This window comes from Mixophyes fleayi, chromosome 4, assembly GCF_038048845.1.
Source record: "Mixophyes fleayi isolate aMixFle1 chromosome 4, aMixFle1.hap1, whole genome shotgun sequence".
NCBI classification, from domain to species: Eukaryota; Metazoa; Chordata; class Amphibia; order Anura; family Limnodynastidae; genus Mixophyes; species Mixophyes fleayi.
In genome coordinates, this window is record NC_134405.1 from 42,104,994 (window position 1) to 42,128,360 (window position 23,367).

Consider the following 23,367-nt stretch of genomic DNA (forward strand, 5'->3'; position numbering starts at 1 on the left):
GAAAACAGAGAAAAAGAACATACCGCATCAGATAATATAAATTTAGTTGTTTCTCTCTTTCTTATGAGAAGTTAAATCTGTATTTTTTTTAATAATGCACATAAAGAGGTGCTACTACAAAACTGTCAGAAAAAAGAAAAAAGATTTTATCTAAAGTAGTGCATGGACAGCCAGAAAAGTTATTGAATCTAATTAATCTCTTCAGGTTAAAATATAAACTTTTATTACTAATTCTATGAAATTAAGAAAACAACAAAATATTAAAATCTTTTATACTGCTTAGTGATAAGTGAAAATTCAAAAAGTAAAAATCCATATAGAATATATATAGATAGATCGATAGCCATCTTAACAGCATTATGGGCCCACGGGCAAGGCAGTGCACTGGGGCCCTACCTACACAACCAATCAGAAATAAAAATGTAAATTACCGATAAAATTAAGCAAACTTGGGGAAGCAGATAGCATGGACTTTTAAAAAATATTGGATTAATTCTTATAGCTTTACAGCTTCAAAAAAATGTGTGTGCTGTTTTCATCAAGGTCAAGATGTCATAACTATATTGCGTACCTGCTATTGTTGGCGCCACTCAGAGGAAGGTGCGGAGTCTAACGTGCCCCTGGTATTCACCAGGAACCCCCGCAAGGAGGTATGGACTCCGCTGCAGGGACACGCAGGTCACTGTCCTCCCATGAGTCGAATAGCGAGATACAAGAGGTGTCAGACAGGCCGGGTCGGTAACGTTCTGGTAGGAATAAGTACACGAGGATATCCAGAAGAAAGGTGAGACAAGCCGGGTTGGTATCGTTCAGGAAACGCAGTACAAGGGGAGATCCAATAGAAGTGGTCAAACGGTCAGGGTCAGAAAGGTCACGGGCAAAACAAGTAAGGTCAGGAACAATGCAGGAAACTGGTAATACACTGGAAAACGCTGGAGGCAGGAAGACCTGATACTCTGGCACTGGTAGGAGGGCCAGGAAGCAGGGGGCCAATGAGAAGCAGCGCTGCAACGCTGTCATGACAGCGCCAGATCATCAGTGCATCGCATCCCTTTGCTAGGCAACGGGACGCGCTATCAATCTCCGGGTGGCCGGAAGCAGAAGTGACGCGTCTGGTTGCTAGGCTGGGGGAATCACAGGCGGCCGTCCCGGAGAGATCGCGGGACGGCGCCTGACACAAGATATGTATTTACATCAGCTAGATCGCATGTACAGACAACAGTTGATACTGAGGTGAGTAGTCTACCTAATAAATTTAATAAAGACGGTTTGAAGGTTCTGAATACATCTCCTGGAAAAATATACTGAAAAGTTGGCAAACCTATGGGACCTGTATGCACGGGGCCCCCCCAGGCAACAGTCCAGTGTTCCCATGCGTTAAGACAGCTTTGCATAGAGGTAAATCGAATGTATTACTTGCCTTGTCACTTATCAGTTTTGAATGATTGCTCAGAGGAAGTAGTGATTATAATTCAATGTGGATTTCTTTTATTCACTCTTTTAGTAACTGTTGCAGATATGTATGAGTTACTCCAATGTAATCAAAATAATATAACCCCCCATTTGTATTAGTACATTGTGTGACAAGCGGTATGGTAACAAGATTGTTAACGCTAGTAGGATCCGATGGCAATTGCGTCTAGGAGGAACCCTACGTAAACATGGGGAGAACATACAAACTCCACACAGATAAGGCCATAGATAGGAATCGAACTCAAGACCCCAGTGCTATGAAGCAGAAGTGCTAACCACTAAGCCACTGTGCTGTCCAATCATCTGTTGGTAAAAATAGATCTGTTTTCAGTCTTCTTATTCAAGCCATATGAAGATGTCTCATCTATCTATTTCCTCCTGGATGCTAGACTGCATTCTAATGCTACTTTAACCATAATAAACTTTCGTTATACCTCCTAAATATCTGTATTGCATGGACTTAAGCACTTGACGAGAGCACAATACCATAGCTCACCATAAACTCATTTGGCAGCCCAATTCTGATTTTCAGACCCCAAAGGGGATAGCATATTTGGTCATGGGTGCGGAGATGTTAAAATAAAGTTGTAATTGTAATTGCCAATCAGGGACATGTGTAAGGAGACCAGGGATGGAGATAATGTTGATCAGGATTGGGTTTGTTTTGTCCCAATTTTTTATGATCATATTTTGGGAGGCAGAAAATGCTGTGACAGACGTCTGGTCTCCATATACAAAAACTTTCCACATTGAAATTTGTCTATTATTATGAAACGTTAACCCATATATTTGTAAATGTTTCTTGTACTCTAGGTCTTTCATATGTAACAAAAAAATTGACTTGGGGGGGGGGGGGCAGGCTGTTACTGAAGTTCCAGGACACATAATTCAGACACTGGGGGTCATTAACTGCACTGAGAGGCAGCAATTAAGTCTCTCCAATTGTACGAGAGGAAAAGCACTTACTTAACCTCATGGTAGGCACAGCCATTCCTGTCTCTCCACTTCAAATGCCAAATGTGTCAGTCACCAAAGTGTTTGTGAATGGTGCTGCAGATATAAATTAAACAGGTTCATAGTGACAAATACATCAGGGATGTACAGGGGGACATAAGGGAGGTCATTAATGGTATGCTGTTGCACAGAGCACATCTTCAGACTGTCCATCTACCTGTATACCAAGGTGTACATCTGGTTTGTGGAGTTTTTCCTGAAAGACCAGAAATCAGGTGTGCTCATTGATGAGCTCTGCATGCCCCGCATAAGAGCAGTAGTGCAAATCCAAAAAGATTTGTGGTGCACATTATGTGCTTGTTGCAAATGATCACTGCAGAAAGGGCCCAAATATGGAGCCCTTTCACTACATTTCTGTAGCTCTTGATAGGTCTACTCTGACTTTTTGGTATGTTTGTATTCTCTATTGGTATTGTTGGTAGATCTATTGATGCTTAATAATTTCAATATTTGCTTTTTTTTAAAAAAAAAAAAAGTACAGACACCTGATATACACATGTTTATGAAGAGTTGGTGTATCCGGTCACACAAAAAGACTGCTAAAAGTCCATTTTGACATTTATACTTTTATGTGCATATTAACTTAAATGCTTTAGTAAACAAGGCAGAGTCTGCTCAATGCCAACATATCTTAAGAGGGCATTGTCTCAGGGCTTAAAACGCAGGCGCAGAGAATGTATTCTTCTTATCTCTATTGTTAAATTAAATTAAAAGCCTGAATTCATTTATGTAACCAGTGATTTTGCAATACTTTTATAATCAAGGCCTTTCCAGAAACTTCTGCACATATTTTGTTATGGAGTTGTCTTTGGCATACTGCACATGCTCAAACTTCTTATCAGTAGTAATACTGATAAGAAGTACCAATTGAAAGTCCGAAAATCATGTTTATACGTGGTCAATAAAAGCTAAAGTAACAGCGACATAACCCTCGCCTCAACTTGGATCACCACAAGGTTGCCAAATGCTCTATTTGTTTTTTTACCAGTTTGTTCATCCTAGCTTTCAAGATAACGCCATCAGAGGCATAGAGAAAGACCGGGTACTAAAATAAACTGTGATTAAACATATTTACTGAGAGAATCTATTTTCAGCAAATTAGTAACATTTTTTATTTACTCTTTGTACTAATTTCACTTTCTTTTTTGTATTATATTTACTTTTTATACTGTATTTTTCACAAAATAAACAATACACTTGTTTGACAGCTTTAGTGGTCAAGTGTCCTTAATCTATTGTAACCCGAGCCCATTATTTTCCACTGGAAACAGTTGAGTATGGTCTAGAAGGGTGTCAGTTTAGTTAACACCTCAAGCAGCACGGTCGGTAGTAACACCCCTGATTAGAATACAAGAGACATTGGTAAAGATGGCAGCTGGACCGAAGGATATAAGTGTGAGTGAGGTAGTAGGAGCGTTCTGAGCAAGGTGTAAATAATTAGAGAGGCAGTACAGAAAGTGAATACAGTTTGGTCTACAACAACCAAATTGCCCATATAATCGCCATGTGTATGAGTATCTTATTTCAAATCCCTCCCTTATAGCTTAACAATATGGCTGCCCCCGTAATAATTTATGCACATTAATCAATATAAATATACAAAGAGGAAGTACAATGCATTGACAAAATTCCCAGTTTACTTGCTTATTTATTTTTTATAAAAAAAGACTGGAACTGAAACATTTACTAGGAGATTCATAAAATCTGCCTAACATTTATTTTTTTTATAGGGGAAGGGGGGTCATTATACTATGAGAAAACATGGAGTAAACATGAATTAAATAAGTTTCCGTAGTCGGACATCATTCATTGTTTTACGACCTTAAGGTTTAAATTTATGCTAATGAGGCAAAATGGGCATGATCAATTAACTACAAGAACTAAAGTAATTTTCACAACATTGGCATAGAATTTAAGTTAACCAAAAACAATATTACATAATTAAGGTGCCATTGTACTGTTGTTAAATATTTGCTTGTGTAGTAGAAAACAGCAAAAAAAAAAAAAAAAAGAAAAAGATGTGCATTGTGTTACATATTTATATATATATTATTATATTCTGCCTCTAACATACACTAAAAATATTCATTGGAGGTTTTGTTTTTTGTTGTGTTTTTGAGGGCAAAACACTTATAAATCCATGACAGAGTTTATCTAATGAATTTGAGAAAACGTAAATGAGGAAAAATAAAATAATAAAAATGGTGCAATTCAGTTTTACTCTTTGGGCCAGATTTACTAAGCTGCGGGTTTGAAAAAGTGGGGATGTTGCCTATATCAACCAATCAGATTCTAGCTTTCATTTATTAAGTACCTTCTACAAAATGATAGTTAGAATCTGATTGGTTGCTATTGGCAACATCCCCACTTTTGCAAACCCGCAGCTTAGTAAATCTAGCCCCTTGTGTTTTCTTCAAAGAATAACTTATAACATTTATACTTTACTATATTAACATTAATATAGATAATTTATCACCGCTTCATAAAATCATTCCATAAGAATGCTTCGTCAAAACAGTATCTCCATATAAATAATATAAATTTTAAAATGACTATATAAAATATACCATATAAAGTATGCATAGCTTTTTCAACGTATGCTGTCCCATGTCCCTATCAATTGTAGAAAGAAGTCTGTTGATCAAATAAGGTGCTATAATTCCTTTTTTTTACCATTTTTCCCCCATACATTCTAGCTCCAATCCATTGTAATACTACCAAAACTGTCTTTAAAAAGCTACTTTTTCTAGTCACCTAGGCACATACAGTAATGATGTAGGTGCCATTCCTAAAATTAACATGCCAATGATCTATTAGTCCAAAAGTCTGCCCAAACAATCCGCAGCTCTTTCTTTTCATAATGGTGAACTGTTATGAGCTTTTTAAATTTGCATCGGTCGTAATCAATCCTGTGGCCATTAAATATGCCCCAAGTTGGATTAGTGGGTGGAATCTTGAGCTCATGCAGGCAAATTCCCATAAAAGAATCTTCCATGGGTATCACCCTAATAACTTGAGACACATCATAGATTTTTTTTGCCATGTCCACTGAAAAGACATATCCAGGACCAGAGCAGTAGGGTGGGTAGGTGTCGTTGGGATAGACTTCCTTAGGTACATACCACTTGTAGGCTTTACTCCTCAAAGGTTTAGTATTGGCTACTATGTACCCTGTAAAAAAATTTGTACGGACTGGTAACTCTGGACGAAGAAGCTGATGGACCAGATAATCGACATTGAGAAACATGTCATTGTCTATTTTCATAATGTAGCTGGCAGTTGGGCAGAATTTGACCACCCATTCCATGCCCATTAGGGATTTTAGGGTCAAGTTATAATAAGTGTCCAAGAAGTCTTGTTGTACAATGTCACCAAAAGCTTCACTCTCCTCCTCAAGCATCCACTGAGCTCGGTCAGTGGCAAGTTTAGAAAGCCCAACCAGAAAAATTCGTAGCACATCAACATCATAATTACTTTCTTTACCCCATGTTTCCCGAATGGCAATCCTAGATTCTATATCCTGGATCTCACTAATAACCAGTATAATTAGGAATGGGTTTCTGTCCTTGCACTTCTCCGGTTGGTTAATGAGGAACTTGTATGGAAATGGGTATGGTGGTGCCAGAGGGTGTTGGAAGACTGGATAGGTCAAGTTATTTACAGGTATCTTTTTTGCCTGGAATATTAAGAGGTCTTCAGTAGTACTTCTATAGGATAAATATCCAGAAGTAAACATAACAATAAGCACCATAAATATATATTTCAAGATCCGGGCCCCCATATTGTCTTCTACAAGTATCGCCAAGAATCCTTTAGAAAAAAAGAGAAAATTATATGCATTAAAATGTGCAGTCAAAAGCAAATTAAATAACAAAGGAAATATTTTTTGTGTAAGTCCAACTGGTCCCCTCAGATTCCCTAAAAGTTCCATATACTTTTGGAATCATCTGAACAATATTCCCAACCCTCCCTTACCTTCAACCAGTTATGCTCAACCTTCTTTTAACTAGGGACACAAGTCACTATGTCATTGCTATGTCATTGCTTTGCTACACCAAAAGAGGTAGTTTTAGAATAGATTGTATTGTTTCCTACAGTAGAAGAGTATCAATGTGTAACTCTTAAAGGACAAAATCCACCAAAGAAACTTGCATAATTCCAGGCCCTAGTGCAGAATGGGGCAAATATTCCACTGTAGACTTTTTAAAGTTTCATAAATTGCTAGTTTTGCCCCTGTGCTGTAGACTATGGTTATGTTTAAAGTAGAGGCCATAACCTCAACAATGCTATTTGCTCAGCTGTGTCTGGCACATAGGAATGCATGGTGATGAGAGTTATGCCCACCTTGGACTACCTCACACTTCTTATGTTTATTCTTAAAGCACCATATGGCAAGTATGTATGTTATATGTGAAAATTACCATGAAAAAGCTATAGCTCTCCTGTGGACACTACTTTCAGAGATTCCACAGAGCTCCCTTTTACTTAGCTCCAGCAGGCAGCAAATCTTACCATTATTATCTTTTATTATTATCTTTTATTTATGAGGCACCACAAAGGTTCCGTAGCACCATACATAGAAAAAGGCATACAATGCAATACAATGACAAAGTGCAATAAACACAAATTCGGCCAAAAACAGATGCACAGGGCAAAGAGGTAAAAGCGAAGTTCAGAACAAGGAGAAAGTGGGAAAGAGATGGAGGTAGGTGGGGAGTGAACTAAAGGAGGCTGATCCTGTCTCCAGCAGTGTGGTCACAAACAGGATCAGGACAGTGATGGAGTAGAAAAGGCAAGGGAGAACAGGAGAGACAGGGACAAGAGTGAAGTGTCGAGATGAAAAGAGGGTGGGGAGCCGAAGGCAAAGGCATACAGTCAGAAGAGGACATGAGGATAAGAGGGCCCTGCTCAAGGGAGCTTACAATTTAGAGGGGAGGGGGAGACTGACAGGAGACACAGAGTGCGGAGATAGGGTGAGGGGATTAGAACTCTAAAGTCCCAATATCATTGCAGAGTCTGTATACCATTGCAGGTATAAGGACTTTGTTCTATAGTGGTCGATCAGTGCAAACCAAAAGTGCCCCTGGAACAGAGCTCTGAATAGCCATAAAATACTCCAAAGGATTAATGCTGGGAGGAGTTCACTATTAAGCCCTACAAATGGCCTTAAATGTGAGTACCCCTTATTACTAGACATCATGGAGTCACAACCAGGAGGGGGTGCAAGAGCAAGAGGGGCAGAGTCTCAGTCCCTAACTACCCTCAGGAGAAAAGAGGTACCAATCGAGGTGGTGAAAGGCGCTAGCACCTTGTACCCAGAGCCCACTATTATGTGAACAGGAGCATTGAAAACGACTGACGCCCAGGGACTAACATGAGACTTGGAACTGTGATCCCACGGACTGTCTGTGGTTTACAATTCCCATTGGACTGTCAGGAAGCCATAAAAATCCAGGACCTATTGTGCACTTTCCAACCCGACAAGCTGTGGGAGCTGATTGTCGCTTTACAAAACACCAAGCCGACATCTAGGACATCACACGCTGAAGAGTGTTGATATTTTCTACATGCTTATATTACATCAGAGACAGGGGTAAGCACACACCTGTATAGGAATTGGATACTGCAATGGAGAAGTCCAATTGTAAATGTATGAAACTGCACATTTTGCAAGTTGCCGAATATCGTCAACTTTGCAGGGGAATTTAAAGCGGCAATGGTTTTAAAGGCAAAACTTGCCTTTAAAAGCCATTGCCAAATCTTTGTCATATTGAAATGCTTTTATTCAAAGATTGTTTGGCAATAAAGAATATGTTATTTTTATTAATTGGCATCTGAACATGATTGCTATGATTAATGTGTAATATAAAGTAACTGTTGGATATTATAGAAGCTTTATAAATATGTTATCCAGGTAAAGAGTATATATAATTGATTGGGTTTAATTAAACATCTAGTTGTTTGCATTTCATTACTTAGTGGAGAAGAGAGTTAGTTTATGGTTGCCTCTCCCTATAGGGTTAATCAGATTACACTATGATGGTGTTTTTTGTTTTAGATTTTTTTCCACATGTGAAATTGCGATAGAGAAGATTAAAGATTACACATATTCCAAGAGGAGAATAAGACCACTTCAAAGAGACAAATGTTCTTTAACGAACTTTGTTGACAATAATATCACTACTGTATAGGTTGTTGTTTTTTCATAATCGCATACTTGCATTACAGTTGAATGTTTAATTGTCTAGAATCTATGACTATCAATCCTAGAGAGGATGATCTACCACAGTTGTTCCCAACTGGTGGTGCGCGTACCCCGTGGGTATGTCTAGGGCAATTCAGGGGTACAGCAAAAAAAATTAGAAATGGCGGATTGGAGAGAGGACACTTTAGCTCGCGAGAATTCGAGAAGTCCCGCCCTCTGCTATTGTGTCTCTGATTGGGTGAAACAATGAACATGGAAAAAATGGACTGTATCTTTCATAAATTTCGGCTGAGCGTCAACTGTTAGTAGTGAGAAGGAGTCTTCAAAACCGGTCTTATTCTACCCAAGCTATATATCCTGTTTTGGTTGATTTGTATCAAACAACGGTGGCCACCGGGCAGTGTTCCATTATCCTGTGTGCCCGAATGTGTGAGACCTGACGATTTCCCTGACATTAAATGGACATTGGCTGGGCTAATTGAGTCCATCACATAGCCGTTCACTTCAAGTAACATCCCTGTCAAGCCTTGTGATACCAGTCCAAACACGTCAGGATTACATCAGGAGTGACTGTCATTAATTGGAGGTAGGACCATACTGCCTTTCAGGATATATTATACCAGCAGATCCTTTTTCAAGCTTCAACAGGTAGGTAGATAAAAGGTGCTTTATTCAAATTGCTGTATATCTTGCTCGGAATCTCTGTTCCTCACAGATCTATAATTCATATATATGCCATGAACCGCGCGCGGGAGGCGGGTGGATTGACATGGGTGTGAGAGGGACAGAGGAGAAGATGGTGCAGGGAGACATGTGAGAGGGGCAGAGGAGAAGATGGTGCAGGGAGACATGTGAGAGGGGCAGAGGAGAAGATGGTGCAGGGAAACATGTGAGAGGGACAGAGGAGAAGATGGTGCAGGGAAACATGTGAGAGGGACAGAGGAGAAGATGGTGCAGGGAGACATGTGAGAGGGACAGAGGAGAAGATGGTGCAGGGAGACATGTGAGAGGGGCAGAGGAGAAGATGGTGCAGGGAGACATGTGAGAGGGACAGAGGAGAAGATGGTGCAGGGAGACATGTAAGAGGGACAGAGGAGAAGATGGTGCAGGGAGACATGTGAGAGGGACAGAGGAGAAGATGGTGCAGGGAGACATGTGAGAGGGACAGAGGAGAAGATGGTGCAGGGAGACATGTGATAGGGGCAGAGGAGAAGATGGTGCAGGGAGACATGTGATAGGGGCAGAGGAGAAGATGGTGCAGGGAAACATGTGAGAGGGACAGAGGAGAAGATGGTACAGGGGCCTATGTGAGAGAGACACGGGAGAAGATTCTGCAAGGGCATAGGTAAAGGAAAGTGTAAAGGAAGAGACAAAGAATGGGAACGTCAGGCATGCAGCCACCATAAAACAAGTATTTATTAAAAATCTAGTAAACTTTAAAAGCCAATGTGTGCTGAGAAATATCATTATAGAGACATTGCAGACAGATTGTAGATATTGTATATGCATTTATTTAATAATGAACAATAAACTTTGTGTTTTTTTTTAGCTTTTTAGGATTGGTTTAGGCTTGTTTTTCACTTAGCAGTTGCTTGTTTTTCATTTCAGAGTTGGCAACCCTGCAAAACGTCTCTGCAGGGGAGTATGGCTTACACAGCCCAGCGGGCGACGTGGATCCAGCCTCCATCCCTACGACCAGCGCAAGTAATTTATCATAGCTGGAAGTACCCCTGTCAGAAACGCGAGTCAGTCTGCATTACAGCGTGTCAGTTATGGAACAGTGGTTGAACACAAGAACGATAAAAATAGCTAAACTTGATGTGGAATGTAACCCGTCGCCAAGTACTTCTCAACACATGTCCGCAGCTCCGAGTACACCCACACCGGGAGATAGTAAAAAGGCGCGTCTTAGATACTACACTGAAGAAAAGAAAACACTATGAAGACTATATTAAATATGGGTTTTCATTTGTAGGGGACGATGACTGTCCTAGGCCTTTGTATGTTGTGTGTGTGGAAGTATTAGCCAACGGTTGCATGAAGCCCTCTCTACTCATGCAACATTTAGAAACTAAACATCTGATATTAAAAAACAAAGAAATGCTTTACTTTCAGAGCTTAAATCTAACTTCATACATGACATCAGCAAAGATAGACAATGAGAATGCAGTTGAGGGCTTCCTACCGGATTGCTTATCGCATAGCTAATTGTGGCAAAACCCACACCATAGCTGAAGATTTAATTTCCCCTTGTATTAAGGATGCCGTTTTTTGTATGTTTAGGGAAGAGCCTGTCAGTAAAATCAATACTATCTCTTTTTTCAAACGATACAATGTCTCGTAGAATTCAGGCTATGTCTGACGATGTTGACGCTACAGTAGTAGATAGAATTTTAAAAAAGTAAATTATTTTTCATCCAGGTTGATGAAAGTGTAGATCAGTGTTTCAGTCCTCAGGACCCACTAACAGTGCAGGATTGCCAGGTGACCAGTGAAATAATTATACCACCTGCTACACTGTGTCAGTCAGTAATGAATACACCTGTCCTCCAGCAAGGAGATATGGAAAACATGTACTGCTAGGGGGTCCCAAGGACTGGAGTTGAGAAACACTGGTGTAGATGTTGCTAATTTAGCAATTTTGCTCGTCATCGCGAGGTACATTAGAGAAAACAAAATTGAGGTTACCCATTGATAAAGAGTATCACGGGCGAAGATATTTTTAATGTAATCAATGGTTATTTCATTGAAAAGGGCATTAGTTGGTAGAATTTTTGTGGTGTATGCACTGACGGAGGCAAGACTATGTCAGGTTATTTTATAGGCCTACGTGGCCAAGTTAAAGAAGTGGCTCCCCATGTACCATAGAGTCACTGCTGCATTCATAGACAAAGTTTTGCATCCAAGCCTCTTCCTACTGAACTGAAAGACGTTCATGACGAGGTTGTCAACGTCACAACCACTAAACTCCAGATTGCATAAAGCGCTGTGTGAAGAAATGAACAGCCTTCACAGCACATTATTTTTGCTTACGGAAGTAACGTGGCTCTCTCCTGGTAAAGTACTCACACGTCTGCTTGAACTTAGACGTGAAGTCCAGGTATTATTTGAAGATCATCATTTTCCGTCTTGCTCCAAAGTTTCATGACAGTGATTGGCTTCAAAGTCTTACATATTAATAACATATTTTTCTAGAAATAAACAAACTCAACTTGGTACTTCAAAACAGCTCAATCACTTTATTCAAAGTAACTGACAAAATGGAGTCAATGATTAAAAAAATTAACTTGTTGAATGATGCAAAGTGGTTGAACAGGGCTGTAGTCTCCGTGGCTAAGTGTCGGTGTAAGCGGGCATGCGGATGTCCTCAGACGGCCACGATACACAAAACTTTCCTTACCATTGTTATTATTTATTCATTTATGTATTCGGAAATGTGGATGTCCTCAGACAATCAAAATACATGACACTTTCCACATCTTGCAGCCCGTGTCATTACTTTATGCAAAGTCAAAGTGCAAATCTCATGTGGTAACTCTGGTGACAATCCACTCCTACACATACCCCTATGATTGTTCTGTCAACAGGGCATTGGGAAAGGGATGTCCCTATACGGCATAGTCCCATAGTCCGGACATGGGTCCTCACGATGCAATAAAAAAAAGTATGTGTGGGGGGAGGGGAGAGAGGGGGGCGGTCAGGGCCGGACTGGCCATCTGGCACTTTTGGCAAATGCCAGAAGGGCCGATGGCTAGATGGGCCGGTCCCTACACTGGCGAATTGGCTGTCACTTATTGTAATACTATATTACCATGCCGGCTATGGGCATGGCAGTCTGTGCACCCTCTGCGTGCTAACGGGGCCGGCCCTAGCCTATTAGTGGCCGGCTCCGAGATTGACAGGCTTCTGGGTGGCTGGGTCCTCCCCAGGAACCATGTCCCGCACGTGCCGTCACGCCTCCCTTTCCTGGTTCTTCATCCATTCTTTGAGAAGGGGTCCCGGTGGGTGCGCAAGACTGCCTGAATGATGAGCTGACAGCTGCGACCACCGGCGCGTCCTATAGGAGAACAGATCACCTAATCAGGTATGTTAAGATATTGTGTCCTGTGCAATGTAATTTTGATTTTTTTTTTCCTTTCAGTTGCGCTCTGACCTGTGTGGCATATGATTTAGGGGGCACTGCAGTGTGGTATATGATTTGGGGGACATTACTGTGTGGCATATGATTTAGGGGGCACTGCTGTGTGGTATATGATTTGGGGGACATTACTGTGTGGCATACGATTTAGGGGGCACTGCTGTGTGGTATATGATTTGGGGGACATTACTGTATGTATATGATTTGGGGGACATTACTGTATGGTATATTATTTGGGGGGCACTACTGTGTGGTATAATTTGATTTGAGGGCACTTTTGTGGCATATGAATTGGGTGCACTACGGTGGGCCATAATATGAACTGGGGGCACTTCGGTGTGGCATAATGTGAACTGGGGGCACTATGTTGTGGCATAATGTGAACTGGGGGCACTATGTTGTGGCATAATGTGAACTTGGGGCACTATGTTGTGGCATAATGTGAACTGGGGGCACTATGTTGTGGCATAATGTGAACTGGGGGCACTATGTTGTAGCATTATGTGAACTGGGGGCACTATGTTGTGGCATAATGTGAGCTGGGGGCACTATGTTGTGGCATAATGTGAACTGGGGACACTATTGTGGCATAATATACAATTTGGGGACAATATTGTGGCAAAATATGATTTGGGGGCACTACTGTATGGCATAATGTATGATATGGGGGCACTACTGTTTGGCATAATATATGATTTCGGGTCCCTACAGTGGCTTAATATCATTGGAGGACATGCACTCAGGAGTGAGGGATGTGTGAGGAAAGGGGGGGCGTTAATATAATGTGGGAGGTAGGCTATTAATTTAATGGTGGCGCGTAGGTGGGGGCTCATTATTTAATGAGTGCTATTTTATTTGCAGCAATGATACCGGGAGAAGGCCAGCACAGGGCAGGTAACAGACAGCAACCAGTTGATCCACAGAGGACTATAGTGAGATAAACCAACATCCTGTAGCTCTCCAGTGGAGCTAGACGTCTCAGTATACCAGAAAGCCTATTGTGTGGCATGCTGAGACTTGTTGTTCCACGTAAACTGGAGAGCCACAGAAGACGTAAGGGGGCTGTTCCTTAAGCATATTTCTATTTGACAGCAGCAGGTTTTCATAGATTCTCTGATTACGATAGTTTGCAAAAAGTACTGTAATTATTATGATTATTATTATTATTATTATTATTATTATCTGGAACAAAGGTGGGCCTGTGTGCTTTAAATGCCAGAGCTGATTTTTTGTCCCAGAACGGCCCTGGGGGCGGTGTATTAGGGAATTTAGACTGTATGCTCCAATAGGGCTGGGACTCATGTGAGTGAGTTCTCTGTCCATCACTTCGGAATTAGTGGCGCTATACAAATAGCTGCTGATGCCTTTTCACTCCTATAGAAAGCTAAGTCGGCTATGATTACAAGGTTGGTGTATCTACCATCTATTATTTTTTTTATACATCCCTTTTACCAAAATAACCAAAATAATTATGTACTGCAATGAAGCAGGATCAGCACTTCCTTATACAATTGTTTTTATTTACTGGAAAGATTAGATTGAATTAATGACTATTAAGAACCTCCATAATAAACTGTTGTAAGATTAATAATCAGTTCTGCTACCATTTATAGACCTTTGTGTGAAGAATATTTTGTGTTCTGCTGCTATTTGAGAATGTTTGCTGTTTAAGACTAGTTATTATTCAATAATCGATTTTAAAATATTATTACAGCTTGTTTGGATGTTTGTGGGCATTTATTATTTTTCTTTGCTACTTAGTTATCACTGTGACACATTATCATTGCTATATAATTAAAGCAAAATGTTCTTACGATTATATTGTGATTATGTTCTTAAGATTATAGGTGTGATATTTTTATATTGTGTTGCTGAAATGCATTATTTTATAGAAAAAATGTGGCCGGGTCTCCCGAGTGCTGGGAGGGTTAATACCCGGCGCCGGAGGTGTTCAAGCCAGTGTGCTAATGTTTTTTAGGGAAATAAATATGTATTTTAAAATGTGTGCTGCAGCGCTGGGAAGGAATACCCAGCGCTGTAGCATTACAGGGGTTAAAGCAAACAAATGTATAGCGGAGTCTGTTTAAATAATTGAATGGGAAATGTCTGTGTGTAGGCGCTGCAGCGCCAGTAAAGAACCTGTGCGCAGCGCTGAATGGGTTAACACCCGGCGCTAGGCGCCGGGAGTATAACTATGTGCATGAAATATAAACATGTGCAATTTAAATGTATATGTATAAAGAAAAATACTTAACCTGTCCCTGGTGGTTTATAAGGGGCTGCAGGAGCAACCCTGGATCCCCTTCACCCCCCGGCAGCCAGCTTCAGTGGCTACTAGAGGGACTTCCACACTAGCCTCCTGGAATGAAATACATCCAGGAGGTTCAGTGCCTCCTTGGAGTCCCAGGAAGCTAAGTCCCAATCCAGAGCTCAAAGAGCTTCAGCTAGCGACAGGCAGGGACTGCTGCCCCTGGACCTGGTCTCTCCCTCTCTGGTACTATTTTTGGTCAGGAGGGAGAGTCAGAATCGGGAGCAGAGTCCGTGGAAGTAACTTTGGACAGGAGATTTAAAAGATAAATCTCTTGCCCTAAACAGACAGGCAGCAGGGGAGGAGATTGGGATGAGCGCCCCTCTCTCTGGCAGCTCGTGTACACCCCCCCTGCCACTAACCTTTGTGTAACATGGTGTTAACCTCTCTGAGCTGATTCACGTGCAGGCTGCATGAATCAGCCCAGATTGGTTAAAGGCACTGTTTTGTATTAAAAGGTATTCCTGTTTCTTCTGACCTCTTGATTACTGGTACCTTCAACAAGCGTGAACTGTCCTTGTTAGGACTACTGGAGCTAAATAAACATCACTTGCTTCAAAGACCTGCTTGACAACTTCTTCCATGCTGAAATCCCTGTGACCTACAGAGTAGACCCAACTCTAATCCGTTCCCGGCTGTTCTGAGGTTTGGATCCAGCTTCCATTAACACCACTTTGCCCGCTACCCGGCAGCTCTGGCATGTGTGATAGGCCAGGAGGGATCCATTCACAGCAACCCTGATCTATAGAAAGTGGTCAGGGGTACCAGCCCAGGTGTACCAGCAATGGGGCACACTAGCAGCGACAGTTACCCAGATGAAAAGAGGTTCAGGATGCCATTAAGGAGTCCAGTGGTGGCAGCAGCTTAGTCCCCTCCTACTGCGGTTAGAGGGCACATTTGGGATAAAGAATGGGAACGGTGGCACAGTAAGCCCAGCTGGTTCCCAGCAGCACCAAACAAGGTGCATAGGCATTCCATCCTGTCACAGATTTCTGGTGGCAATAGTGGCATAACCCCAGGCGGCTTTCGTGCACCAGTCAGAAGAACCAAGTTATTCAGGAGAGCAATAACTGCAGCCTTGGACATTGCAGTGTAATGTCTAATTACAGTGCAATGTCCAAGGCGGACCTCGAGAGATACTGTGCCAAGCAAAGAAGATAAACATTCCTTATACAGCGAAAGCGAGTGAATTAAGACAGGCGCTGAAGGCCTCGCATGAGCAGCACGAGACAGCAAATGAGGAACCTGACAGTGATCAGGAGGAGACGGGAACGCCAGCCCTAGAGGCATCTGCAGTGACATCACAGGACACAGCACCTGTTCTCAGCATTAGTCCCCTCCCACAGAGTGAACCAGTGGTGCAAGTTCAACAGCATGATGAGAGTAACTTTTTTGTATTAATGCAGCAGCTGGGGTCACTTGGAAACAAAACAACTGAGGCGGAGCAGTTGCTTATTATCAAGTTATGGGGCAATCGGTGGTCAACGCCTCCATGAACAGTCATCTGCTGCACCGAGATTGGGCTCTTTCCACTTTGCCAAATTTAATGACAATGTTGGAGATATTGATGGACATTTGCAGGTGTTCGAAATGTCTTGTAGCCTCCATGACTTACTGAAACAAGAGTGGGTAAAGTATCTGGTTTCCACGCTGCAAGGTCGTGCAGTGGAAGCTTATCGCAGAGTAGCCCCAGAGGACTGTGCAGACTACGACGTAGTATATGGGCCCTCCTTAAGCGCTATATTATTACCTCAGAGACCTACCTGCAGAGGTTTCAAAACTTAGCTAAAAGCACCCATATCAGGTACGAGGAATTTGCTCAACCAGTTGCCACAGTTGGCAATAAGATGGATTAATGGATCTGATGCCAAGACCTGTGAAGAATTACTGGACTTAATTTGCAGAGAGCAGTTTCCCCACCTGTGCACACCACAGTTGAAAGAGTGGTTAATGGACCGTAGCCCAGCAACCCTGGAAAAAGCAGCCCAGTTGGCGAGTCAGTATGTGACTGTCAAGCCACACTGGCAGAAGCACCAGGTTAACAGCCAACCCCAAAGGAATGTATAATCAGGGAGACACCCCTCTTCTACTCACTCCCAAAAGCGAATAACTAACCCATCGGGTACCACTCGCCGCCCACTGCCCCGCCCTGCTTCTAGGAGTTATCAGCGACCATTGGAGCCCAGGCTGAAGAAGAAGTGCTACAGCTGTGGGAAAACCGGTCATCTCAGGATGGACTGTCCCACAGACCCAGCACCCCAGACTCGTGCCTCTAATTCAAGTCTTGGGGCCCAGCTGACTTGCTTAACCGGCGAAGGTGAGCCATTAGAGACTGTTTCCACCCCTGCCAGCCCAACGGAGAGAGGCATGTCTGAAGGAGACTTGGAAGGAAGAGTCACCTGTGTGTCCAAAAGACCCCCCAAAAACATGTGGAGGAACCTGCAGCCGGTCCAAGTGGGACCCCTGCAGGGAGAAGGACTGAGAGACTTATGGGCATCTGCCAAGTTATCGTGACAGATGGACTGGAAAAGGAAGTGCCTGTAGCAAGGGTATATCTGGGAAGATGGCCAAGAGTTGCGAGATGTTGCCGTTAGGGATGGCCTCCCAACTGATGTGATCTTGAGCAACGATGTTGGGGGTGGAATTGTGACCGCATTTCTCAACTCTATTACCCTGGCCAAGCTGTCAAACTACAGTCTTCAGAAACTACAACTGCACAACTCAGTCCAGAGGAAAAGACCACGACTGCTAGACAACAGTCAGTACCTGCAACCACAGCTTCAGCCAGCCCAGAGGAAAAGACTCCATCTGCTATTTCTGCAGGTAACTGCAAGCCCTTTGCTTCTGGAAAGATTATGTCCCCTGGCAACACAGAGGATGTTGTCTCTTGCCAACCTGATCTTGTGGTGGTGGCTTGTTATGCTCCTGTTCCTAGCAGTAAACCAGCTCCAGCGGTAAGTATAGCTGACCACATTAACCCCCTTTGACTGATCTCACTTTGACTGACCCTAGTAACCCCAACCTAGACCCCCTGCAGCGTATCCTGACTTAGACGATAGTGAGGGCCACAGGGAAGAGTTCAGGGCAGCTCAGCTCTCTGATCCCTCACTGGAATGCATGAGGCACCAGGCTGGCGGCAGCCTTCCAGGGATGGAGGTGGGTAGTGTGACCTGGCATAAAGGGTTGTTGTAACGTATAGCAAGGAAGGTAGATGGGCATAGACCAGTCCGGGAACAAGTTTAACTGGTGGTACCGTGGGGCTTTCGTGCTCAACTTAAGTCAATTTCCCACGAAATCCTTATGGCGGGACAAGAGGGAAGTGACCTAACACTGAAGTGCCTGACACAGAATTTTTTCTGGCCAGGAATGTCAGATGATGTCCGGTCCTATTGTAAGTCCTGTGATGTGTGTCACTGTCTTTCACGCCCCAGTTCTCGTGCTCCCCTCAGGTCCTTGACAATAGTAGGGGATCCTTTTCAGTGAGTGGCTGTGGAGATAGTAGGTCCCCTGCCTGTGCCCAGTAGATCAGGGATCAGGTACATCCTCACTGTGGTTTACTACGCTACCCGTTATCCAGAGGCTGTAGCTCTGTCCTCCATGACTGCGGAAAATTTAGCGGATGCGCTAGAAGGAGTATATAATAGAGTAGGGTTTCCTAGTGAGAGCCTAACTGATCAAGGAACACAGTTCATTAGTGAACTAGTCCAATGTCTCTAGGCAGAGTGCGAAGTGCGGCAACTCCGTACGGCCCCCTACCATCCCCAGACTAACGGACTGTGCAATTGGTTCAATGGCACTCGGTCGTCATGGTGACTGCCGTGACGCCCGAGGCAGACAGAAGTGAGCCAGCAGTGGAGCCGCAGCTCGTGACACCGAGTAGCTCGGGGATCAAAACATCAAAAATTTGGGTCTATGGCCAGGAAACTCCCCAGACCTTAATCCCATTGAGAATTTGTGGTCAAGCCTCAAGAGGCGGGTGAACAAACAAAAACCAACAAATTCTGACAAACTCCAAGCATTGATTAGGCAAGATTGGGGCGGCCATTAGTCAAAATGTGGCCCAAAAGTTGATTGACAGCATGTCAGGGCGAATTGCAGAGGTCTTCAAAAAGAAGGGTCAACACTGCAAATATTGACTCATGACATAAACTTAATGCAATTGTCAATTAAAGCCTTTGACACTTAAAAAATGCTTGTAATTTTACTACAATATACCATAGCAACATCTGACAAAAAGGTCTAAAAACAGTGAAGCAGCAAACTTTGTGAAAACCAATACTTGTGTCATTCTCAAAACTCTTGGCCATGACTGTATATTCCCTACCACACATAAGCACACACACACACACACACACACACACACACACACACACTGCATGCTATTCATACTCCCCTATTCCCTGGAATTGTTATATGTAACAAAGAAGACTTTTCTTTATAACCATGTTCTATAAAAATATCATGACAGTCATTGTGATAAACAAAAATCCATTGAGTCTTGTAATGGGCAACCTGATACACTGCATGGACAACACTTTGACCTTTAAAAGAGCTGCACGATACCTTTAATCTCAGTAATAAAACAATACATTTAATCAAAGAAAGAGACACATATCTGTAATAACACATCAGTAGGCATTATAAACAAGTGTTACAAGTTATAACAAACAAATCTGGCAATAAAGAGGGAAGGAGCTGGGGGCCACAGGTGAATGCATGGAGGGCTGCATGTTTAGCCCTTGGGCCACTTATTGCCCATCACTAGTCTAGAGAGTTCTCTGATTCTCACCTGCTCAGTTGCTAAGCTTGTCTGTTATGGCTCTGTCATTGATGCTAGAATTTATTAAATCAAACCTCTCTTGCATCATGTTAATGAACTCACTTCCCCTTATACACAGACGACAGCCTTCCAAGGCACCTGCTGTGCTTTTTCCAGGTGCAAGAAATATCTGCAGAAAGAGAATAGGATGGTTCACATAGAGCAAAGAATTGCTGAATGAACTTGTGTTTAAACCACACAGACAAGTAAACAAATTCCAAAGAAATCATTAATACGTCTGCGAGACACACTGAACTTTCCCTGTCAGGGATATTCTTAGGCAAGAAGCACAGGTGGAGGAAAATATTAATTAAAATACATTGAGTAATGCAAAGTAAAGGAAAATATCTGTAATATGGAAAATGCTGAGTAAATACCCAGCCTTCCTGCATTCTTCACCAGTCCAACCATGATGTTCAAGAAACTTTGGAGAACAGAAAATTCAAAGAGCTGTCGAATCAATTGTCAACGGGATGGTTAAAATGTACTAAAAATGTATTTGTGATACTAAATGTAAAGTGTGTGCAAAAAAAGTAGGCACAGTAATTATAAGATTTTAAGGTCATATCAGTATATTGAAAAAAAAAAAACAATCAATTTCTTATGAACACATATAAATATAAAATACAAACAAATACATAAAAGTATAAATGTATTACTTAAAAAATGTAAAAAGAATTATACCAAGCTGTATATGTAAAAAAATAATGAATATAAATATATAATCAAACATTAAATAAATAAAAGGAACAATCACTCAATAAAAGGAGAAATCTCATCGTTTTCATATAAACCCTGCAAAGGGAGAGTTTCTAGTTCATACATCTGAAACATCTCACCAGTTTTCCATGCAAATCACCTCTGCAGGCTACAAATCAAACTTGGCATTACCCTGTTAGGGGTATATTTACTAAACTGTGGGTTTGAAAAAGTGGAGATGTTGCCTATAGCAACCAATCAGATTCTAGCTGCCATTTTGTAGAATGTACAAAATAAATGAAAGCTATGTTCTGATTGGTTGCTATAGGCAACATCTCCACATTTTCAAACCTGAAGTTTAGTAAATATACCTCTTAGAGTGAGATGGCTGAGGTTAGCCTTATGAAACTGAAGATATTCTAGTTTTTAAGGATGTTTATTTTCCCCACATATTAAAGGTGACAAGTGCATTCCAAAAGTAAAAACACTTATGTGGTTTTGTAATTAATTTAAAGTGGTTTAAAAGGAGGAAACCCTGAAGGATCTGTTGTTCTTGCTGCTATATTTATACTGATTATCAGTGGTGGAGCTACCACTGGTGCAGCATGTGTAGTACACTGGGGCCCATAAAGATAATGGGGCCCGCTGCATGGTAGATGCAGAGGATTTGTGACCCCAGTTCCCTCCTCCCTACACCGAGGCCCAAAGCTCTCTAGCTCCGCCTCTGTGGGCCTCGGTGCAGGGAGGTATTTGTCAAAACCTAATGGGTTGATTGATACCTAATCCACCTTCTGATTTTACAAGACAAATAAGTATAGCTGCTAGCATATCATTCGATATTTTTGTTTTCTTAAAAAATAATCTTGGGCTTAAAATGAAATTCATTAATAAAATATTCCATTGACTGTTAAGGATTTTTTGTAATGTTACTCTTTTTAGTGTTAAACTAAAAAAGACAATTCTCATTGGTTGCTCTCATTTTACTTGTGCATGACTTGCTCTGGGTACCCTCTATCCCAAAATATATTATCATATATCTGTAATTGTCCTTTCAATATATCCGGATTACTAGAATTGCTCCTAATATATGTGAAGAGCGAAAATTGAATATTTGTCTTACATTGCTTTTTTACGGTAACTTGCAAAATGTTGATATTAGCGTTTACATTTTTACTACATTTTTTTATTATGATCTTACCATTAGGGCAGTTGGCCTTTTCCAAAGCTAAGTCCAGGAACTCACTATTCTGCAAGCATGAGATTAGAATACTTACATCCTATAATAGCTATGAAATTTCATGTTACTAAAACATATTGCAAGGATAATGTTGTCTATGTATGTTAGAGTTTCATCTTCTTGGAAAATTGATTATTACAATACCTAAAAGTCTGTTCTCAAATCCCTGTAGAAAAGTTTGCATAGCTGGTTTTAAAAATGACTCCCATAACGGTTCCACACCATTGAAAATAAAATTTATTCAGAAACTTAAAATGATTAGGTTTCAGTGTCAAATCTAGGGTGATAACATTTTTGTGAGCCTTCAATAGTTCCAGGTCTTCTGCAAAAAATTAAGCACAAACTTTTATTCTCTTTTCGTGGTCAACTCTGTAATAGAAAGATTGTACATCTATAGTAACCCATGACAATTTCTAATTACAAATAAAGTTGTCTAAGCATTTTAATACAGCTATTATATACTCAAGGTATGATTTCAGCATTACAACGTATTTTTAAAGAAATATTTCAACATATTCTGACGCTTGAGGCATGCGATGTAAGACATGGGCAATAATGCGCCTTTCTGTAGGTTATTTAAGACATTCATGCAATTTCCAGAGGTATTAGAAATGGTGATACCTGGATTTCAAACAGGGATGTATTGATACTCATCTTGAATTGGGCAGCATGGTGGCTAAGTGGTTAGCACTTCTGCCTCATAGCACTGAGGTCATGAGTTCAGATCCCAACCATGGCCTTATTTGTGTGGAGCTTGCATGCTCTCCCCATGTTTGCGTGGGTTTCTTCCGGGTGCTCCAGTTTCCTCAAACACTCCAAAAAACATCAACTACCTAGTAGGTTAATTGGCTGCTATCAAAATTGACCCTAGTCTCTCTCTCTCTGTCTGTCTGTATGTGCATGTTATGGAATTTAGACTGTAAGCTCAAATGGGGAAGGGACTGATGTGAATGAATAGAATACAGCGCTGCGGAATTAGTGGCGCTTTATAAATAAATGGTGATGATGATGATGGATTATAACACCTTTCATTCAAGTATCCCTGTATAAGGTTCTAACATAATATTTTGCAGGATTTCTCATCTGTATTTGGCTCTTCATTATATTCTTAAAAATTTAGTAAGTCATCTGCCTATAGTATACAACATTCTGCTTATCCTTTAGTTCCTTGAGGATTTTTTTCATTCCTAATGCAATACATTCTTCTAATTATTCTCAATTCTAATACTGAAAATCCTGCTTCATTAATTTGTGATAAAAATAGCTTCCTTCTAAGTGATACAATTTGGAGGCAATTGTTTTGAGCCCGGATTTTGAAACAGCTCCATCCTTTATATCATCTAATTCCTCCAAAAAAGATTTTTTCATATATAATTGATCAAAATAAGTATATAACATAATTTAACAGCACGGGTGTTATTTATGGAGCTATTTCATATTTCCCATGACAAGTATGACCAAGTATTCTTTTATA

The 23,367-nt window shown here is 41.3% G+C and overlaps 1 protein-coding gene across 1 annotated transcript in view; it reads right to left on the bottom strand.

The window, feature by feature from the left end:
* Nucleotides 1–4,467: 4,467 nt before the first annotated feature.
* Nucleotides 4,468–23,367, bottom strand: part of LOC142149757 (beta-1,3-galactosyltransferase 2-like) — a 35,571-nt gene continuing 16,671 nt past the window's right edge. Inside the window, exon 2 of the mRNA XM_075205059.1 lies at nucleotides 4,468–6,297. Coding sequence (XP_075061160.1) covers nucleotides 5,282–6,268 — 987 coding nt within the window. The 5' untranslated portion in view covers nucleotides 6,269–6,297 and the 3' untranslated portion in view covers nucleotides 4,468–5,281. The remainder of the gene's footprint in view (nucleotides 6,298–23,367) is intronic.